We start from the raw sequence: 7,695 nt of genomic DNA on the forward strand, positions 1-7,695 counted from the left end.
AGAGGAAAAGACATTAGGCTTTGAGCCATCATCCTGGATAATGGAGTGAACAATGGATTTTTAGAGAAGATAACCAACCACAGCATATCATTTTATATTTGAACTCACTGATTATGTTAAAACTCCATATATGTAACTGACTGTGAGTCCGTCTATTAAATAAAGGAGAGTACACTTCAAAATTGAAGTGTTACTTGTATGCTCACTAATTGTATTGATGCCTTTGCTCACGGGAGACTCCTTTTACTTTAACAGGCTTGCTTTGCTGTGGTTCCTATGCAACCTAAAGATATTTTAAGTATGGATACTTTGGACAACACATTCTCTTTGAACTACATCAGGATTTTACAAAAAATATATTTCTAGATTTTATTTAAACTATAATTTTTGTAGGACTAACAGCTCTCTAGTCAGAGGCTGCTTCCACAGTGGCCCTTTCCCAACAAGGGCAAACTGCCCATTTTTTAGACAGATTCCTTATAATACTTCTGTAGCTTAGATAAACATAGATAAAAATAAAAACAACAACTAGAAGGTAAGTTAAATGCTCTTAATGTTTGTGTATTGAGCCTGGGAGAGACAGTATAAGCAATGCAATTTTAATTATCTTTACACAGATACATCTGTGTTGCTCCTTTAAATTATGATGAATGTGAGTAGAAATGGGAGAGAATTAATAAGCGTTTTCAGGTAATATGACAACATGAGAATATTATTTTAGATTTATAACCCTCAAGCAAATAGTTACTGGCATGTGCCATGTTCATTACACATTCAGTTCCCCTTTTGAGCCAGCCAAAGATTTATTACACAAACTGCCAGATGTAATCTCCTTAACATTTTTAAACATTTGTTCACTATTATCCTCAGATTACTTGTGTTGATAATTCATCTGATAACATTAGGAGGCATTTGCTGGTTTAAGATGTATTTTAGGCTATAAATATTTAGACATAAATGACTCATCTAACCATAAAAAACAAAAAGAGGAGGGGGTACTTTTTGAAACAGACTAAACTCAAAGTTCTCTCAGCCACCATTGCAAAAGGACAAAAGGCATGCCAGTGCTGTGGCCTTCCAGGAACAGATTTGGCGAGCTCCTCTCTGGGTCTGGAGCCAGAGCCTCTAAGAAGTTTTGGTAGTAATTTATGGGGATTGTAATCTTTTCCCTAACTGTGGTTATCAGTCATAAGGCAATGGTGTCTAAGGTATCCTGGTTTCTCTTTGCCAACATTGTCTGAATTAGCTCTCAGCTTACCTTGGTCATTTTGCCTTGCAAATTGTAAGTATGTAAGGATCTATGCTGATTAATAAACCTCCTTGGCATAAGTCATCAGCTCATGCAAGCCTTCCAAGTTCCATGTATCTCTCTTTTTATTTCTTTCCATTGGTCCTGCCTCTCAAAACCTCACCTTTTGGGATTCTTATTCTTGTAGGTTGGGGTCAGCATGGTATAACCACAGGCCTATCAGTATCCAGTCACCTATAAATAAGATATCATGGTATACCAAACACTGAGCAAGGTAACTAAACTCTTCTAAATTCTGAACAGCAAGTTTGAGACTAATCTTGTCTACAGGAAACAGTGCTTGAAACAAACAAACAACAACCCAAGAAATGTATTTGAAAGAATACATTAAAAAAGGTCATCAAAAATTATAAGGAAGTTGTTGCTTTTTCAATTGGGGACAAAGCATGGAATTCTTAGAAACTTAAGCAATGGAATTCTTCGTTTTGAAGAATTATGGTCTAGTAAGTAAACCTTGAGAATTCAGAGAGCAAATCTTGCAAGAGTACAGTCTGCATGTAGGCACTGCTCCTGAGCATGAGCACAGGAAGGACAGGCCAAGAGTTCAAACTTTAGAATGCATACAGAAAGGCTCTGTGTAAATTCACAGTGCCTAGTATATAGGTACATGTATATGAATATATGTATGCAATTATACATATTATATATATTACACAGTACATTTATATTTTTAAAGATTTGTCAACTTGTGCTTTTATTAGTGATTTTGTATAAATGATCTGCTTCTGTTTTTTTTTTTTTTTTTTTATTGGCCAAGTAAGGTGGCTGTGGCTTGTTCATTCTGCTTCTCTGAACTTCCTGCTTTCACCCCAATGCCTGGCTTCAGGTTTGATTTTATTAATAAGACCTGTTAAGATTCATGCTATAGTATGTTTCTTTTTTTTCTGCTTCTGTTTTAAGAAACAAAACTCAAAATCTGAGGTTTATAGGGAACATCACCTAGGCTCCAATATTCCTGTTCTTTAGAGTTATGTGTAGGTTTGTACCATGAATTGAAAAGGAATAAATACAAATCTTTATGTAGGTGGTAACAGCTTGGCTAGAGCCTTGGAAGTAATAATGGGATGAAAAGTTCAGTTGAGGTCTCAAGTATGTGAATATTCCCCATAAGTAACTATATGCGTCCTGATAGACATGTTCCAGAGATAATCAGCAAGGAGTGTAAATATTAATTCTGAACTTAGATATGAATACTTAGATTGATGAGCTGCTGCTACTCATGTACTTTTTAAAATACTGATTAAGAATAAATGTACTTTTCTGGAATCTGTAACTGAAAAGGAAATAAAATCTTTGATGCTCTCAAAGTCTAAACACCAGCATTTTAGCTTCAGATCCTAGTGTGCTAACAGCAAGGGTCCTCAGCTCATCTGACACAAACCTGAAGTCATACATGACCTGCCGCAAACCTGAAGTCACAAACACATGTTAGTAAAACCCAAGAGTAACCAGGAAGTGATGTGAGTGTGACAAAAACAATTCTGCCAACTTAAAGCCTTACAATTGATCCCAATGTCCATTAGAATGGATGAACTGACATGGGGTTTGATATTTGTGTAAGTGACACCTTCACAAGAAGCAAATTAGGGAACCCAACAGCACTCACCCTCCTATAGTTAAGCATCGTCCCAACAAAAGGCAGAGGTTTGGGGCCAGGAATCCCTATCTTCTTAAAAAGTCCATGAGAAGAGGTCCCGTACCTAAAAGAGTCAGATCATGGGTTTGTTTACCATACACATAAATATTCATAATTATACACACACATAAATACATACATTCTCACATGTCATATAAAAATCTACATACTTATGTGAACATATATATATATATTATTGACTCAATATGTAATAGATGAGTAGATATACATGTATTTGTGAGTATATATTCTTGGATACAAACATTGATAATTACCAGAATTTACTAAAGTGAGGCAACAAGTGGGCAGAATATAACATAAAAATTCAGAGAACTAATCTCCTTCATATTCCATCTTACTATAAACTTTTAGGTTAATACTTGATGGTCCCAGTGTTAGAGTTAATATGTAATAAATTTTTATAAACTTGAATGTTGCTGAAGGACTCACCAGACTTAGGAAGTCATCACACATTACCAGTGTGAGTAACTTGCAATACAAGATCTACATGATCCATCCTCAAAATGATGTTGCTCAGAGGGGGAGGATGGCCCACCAGCAGAGCCCCATGTCAAGTCATTCTCACCTTTCCTGTCCCTCAGACTGAAACTGTGCAGGGGTTGCCAGGTGCAGTTTTTGGGCTGGGGAGATGGTTCAGCAAGTAAGAACAATTTCTGCCCTTGCATACGACCAAAGTTTCGTTCCTAGCCCCCACATGACAGCTAACAACAGTTTATAATTGAAGTCCTTGAGAATCCAATGCTTTGTTTTAACTTACATGGTCACCAGGCATACATGTGATACAGATACATATAATCATGCAAAACATTCATGGGGGAATATAAAAATACATTTTTTAAGATACCAATTTTGGGAGTCCTCTGGTCAGGTGTGGGTTTTGATGCTGCAGTTGCCTTTGAACCATTCATGCTCCTGCAAGTAACCTTTCAAACACATTCCTTTAATAACTTCATAAACTCATGTCTCTCCAGGGTATTCTTTGTAGGAATGGCTACATTGGTTTGTCAATTGTACCCTACTGAGGTCAAAGGATATTTGCTCCCATCTTTCCCAGAACACGCAAAGTGCTCAATGTGTTATCCAAATGAACTCATGAGGCAATGAACTATAGAAAGCAGAATCTCTCCGTTCTATCTCTTCCTAGACCCTAGATGGCACAAAGGCAGCTTTCTGTACTTAGATGATCAGCCATAGGCACTTAGTTTACTGCCAGTAATCTAATAATCTCTGTGACAATACTCTCTGGACAGAGAGGCCAGAGTCTACATAACATCTCTGCTGTAGTTTCCCTCATTTTAGGTTCAATATTTTGCACACCTTCCTATCCCAATGTGACAAACTAATGGCAGAAAGCAAACAAGAGAAACAGTGTACTGTAATCATTTTGAGCCTGCTCAAGATTGTCTCCCAATGTTGGATTTTTAATATTACTTGAAAACATTTCACTGAAAAGCACAGTGAATTAAATTATTTAGGTTACAGGATAAATGTGTTCAGCTATGGGAGTATGAATTTCCATTGGGTTATACCTTTCGATTTTCTGACAGGGAATAGGGTCCTGAGAATTATTCACCTCTAAGCCCACAAAAGAGAGACATCTAGTCAATTACTCACAGGTAGAGGAGCACCAGGACGGTAGCCAGCAGGGCCCATGTTTCTGTGGAAAAGTTTGGAATCAGGTCCATTGCTCTTTTTCTTCAAGATATCTCTCTTTTCCTAGTAGATGAGGATGTAAGTTCTCCTTCTAAATTCAGGTGTGAATCCCTAAAGTCAATCTGCATTATTTATGTGCTAGGAAAGGGGGTGGAGCAGTCACTAGTGCCAGTAGAAAGACCAACTGTGTATCTTCCATGAGTATGGAGAATATGAGTGACCTCTTCAGTTGACAGTTCTTAATAGTTCATGTTAACCCACATTTTGACTTCTTTTTAGTTCTTTTCCCTAGGAAATTAATAAATAACTAAACCAATGTTCTTTTTAAGACCAGAGGTCATAGATGTTTGTCAGAAATGCAAGAATGATTGACATTAAATGTACTTTGATGTTTATAGAGCTCTTTATATTGCAAAACACATGAATCTTTGCATACCAGCTCCTTTTATAAATATTTACACATGCACATTTCTCTCTGTGGAACCCTGTTTATACCCCAGAAGATGAATGATCACATTTAATAACAAAATTGACAAAAAATAAATAATCACTTCATCCCCAGATAAACTAAAATTTCCCATATATTTTCTTTATTATCACTTTTTCAGCATTCATGGTTTCTGTATATACTTCCCTTATACTTTGTTATGATTAATGAGCATTGCTCACTACTATTTCCCTATTCCCTGTGTCAGGTGAATGTGTTAATATACACTCACAACTGTGTTAGTGTTAGAAACCCAAGCTTGAATTCTTCACTTCTTGCCCAGGGCCTTCCCTCTCTCTGTAGCAGGTGGTGGTTTATTGGTCATCTGTACATGTGAATCTGTGTGTACCTACTGCTTCTTTTTGTGTCCCTAACAAACTACTTAGCTCTGTATTTATTGGACAGTACAGAAAGCATGGCATGGTCAATGGATGATTTCTTTAAAGAAATCTTTAACAGAGTTTTGTGGAGGGGAGGAAATAATTTACTGATCCCAACACACACTGAAACACTCAGAACACCAAAAAAAGTATGGCAAGCATATACTACCAAGCTGTATCTGTATGTTATTTACAAAATTAATGGAGGATATTTATTATAGAGTTGCTTCCAACCTATGGGCTGCTTTCAGCAAATTATTACCACAACATACCCATGCATTTACTCTGAGTCAGGAGCATGGAAGGATATATAATTTAATATTAAAATTGGGCATTAGCTTAGGTTGTAAAAACTCATTACATGGTAAATCAAAGGTAAGTGAAGGTATTTGTAACATTGTTGTCTTAAGTGCAGGTTAATCAAAACAGAATATACAGTAGGGTATCAGTGTAAATCTTACATAATCTCAAGGTACATTCTTAAATTAGCTGTCAGGTCCAGAAAAAGTTCAATGTCCGTGAAGGTAAGAGACAATAAGAGTGTAAAGTATGTAATATTGTTTTAATACATAGACCATATCAGATTGGACATTCAAATTGGTTGGTTAAGTTGAGTTAAAGAGGCTGTGTAGTTCACAAATGACTTTCTTATGGTCCACTAAATTTTATGCTCTATGTGGATGCCCTAATGGAGGGCTTCACTGACAATGCATGTACACACAGACAGTACCTGACATAGAAATATAGTGGGACATATATCAATCTATAGTGGTTGAAACTGTCTCTTGTGACCTATACCACAATCTTGATGAAAGAGTTCACACAAGTGAGTTTTTATGAATCACACAAGACAGGTTGGATAGATGACTTCATGGTTAAGAAGTCTTGCTGCTCTTGCAGAAGACCAAGTTAGGTTCCCAGCACCTACATGGTGGCTATGGTGGTTTGTGTAGGAATGGTCCCCAAAGGGTCATATATATTGGATGTTTGGTCATTAGGAAATGGTGCTACATAAGGAGGATTAGGAGCTGTGACCTTGTTGGAGAAAGTTTGTCACTGAGAGTGGGCTTTGGGATTTCAGAAGCCCAAGCCAGGCCCTATGACTCTCTCTTCTTGATGTCTATAAACTAAGATGTACAGCTGTCAGCTACCACATCTGCTTGTTTACTTCCATGCTTCCCAGCATGACAATAATGAACTAAACCTCTGAAACTGAAAACAATTCCTAATGAAATGCTTTCCTTTGCAAGTATTGCCTTGGTTGTGATGTCTCTTCACAGCAATAGAACATTTAATAAAAAAGATGCTCACAACCATCTGTAAAACCAGGTGCATAGGATCTCACATCTTCTTCTGACCTCCACATGCCCCAAGCACACAAGAGGCACACATAGGCAGAATTCTCATGCACTTAAAATGAAAATAAATTCATTTAGAAAATAAAAATAAGGTTAGTTTGTGAACATATTTCTGTTTTACCCTTTTGAACTGTCCTTTTTTTTTCCTTTTCACAGTAATCCACAGACTATGTGTTTTCTGTAGGGGAAGGAGTGAGGCATCTTCCAGTTTGGACTGTTGGAAATGAATTATGTACAAACTCCTACCTTACCTCCAGTGAAACAGTACTCTGTGGGTTATTGAGTAATACAATCAGTGTTATTATTAAGTCCAGAGATTACCAAAAACCATTCACCAAATCATCCCATTTCATTTTTTTTACATACACACTTCTTTTTTTTGTAAGACAATGGTTATAGTAGGAGGTTATCTTCATGGTACAACATAGTCACTTCTTCATCTGCTTGTTTGCTTCCATCTTTTTTTGTTTGTTTGTTTTGTGTTGGTGGTGGTGATGATGTTTTTCTTTGTTTTTTGCTATTATCAGGTGATGTAAAATTTCTAGATTCATATTTCATACATTAAAAAGTTTTTATTCAGGATTCATTAGATAAAACTTATAGTTTTCCCTAAAGAGTGTCATTGACCATGCATCTATGCATTGATTCAATGGAAATGAAGTAATGTCATCTGGGGTCTCCTATGTAATGTGTAGGTTGACTTGCAGTTGTTGCTTGTTCAGGTTTTGCCTCAGGTGGGGTGAGAAACAAGCAGATATGTACATGCAGTCTTGTTCTGAGAACATACCTACCTAGTGCACTTGAGGAATAATCAAAAATATGAAAGAAACCTGGTGGCAGAGAATTTGTCT

General features: G+C 36.7%; 1 protein-coding gene across 1 annotated transcript in view; it reads right to left on the reverse strand.

The window, feature by feature from the left end:
* Positions 1-4,651, reverse strand: part of LOC118572622 (cytochrome P450 3A13-like) — a 53,924-nt gene extending 49,273 nt beyond the window's left edge. The window contains exons 1-2 of the mRNA XM_036172347.1: positions 4,581-4,651; positions 2,916-3,009 (exon numbers count right to left, since the gene is read on the reverse strand). Coding sequence (XP_036028240.1) covers positions 2,916-3,009; positions 4,581-4,651 — 165 coding nt within the window. The remainder of the gene's footprint in view (positions 1-2,915; positions 3,010-4,580) is intronic.
* Positions 4,652-7,695: the final 3,044 nt, after the last annotated feature.

Source organism: Onychomys torridus, chromosome 22 (genome assembly GCF_903995425.1).
Source record: "Onychomys torridus chromosome 22, mOncTor1.1, whole genome shotgun sequence".
NCBI classification, from domain to species: domain Eukaryota; kingdom Metazoa; phylum Chordata; class Mammalia; order Rodentia; family Cricetidae; genus Onychomys; species Onychomys torridus.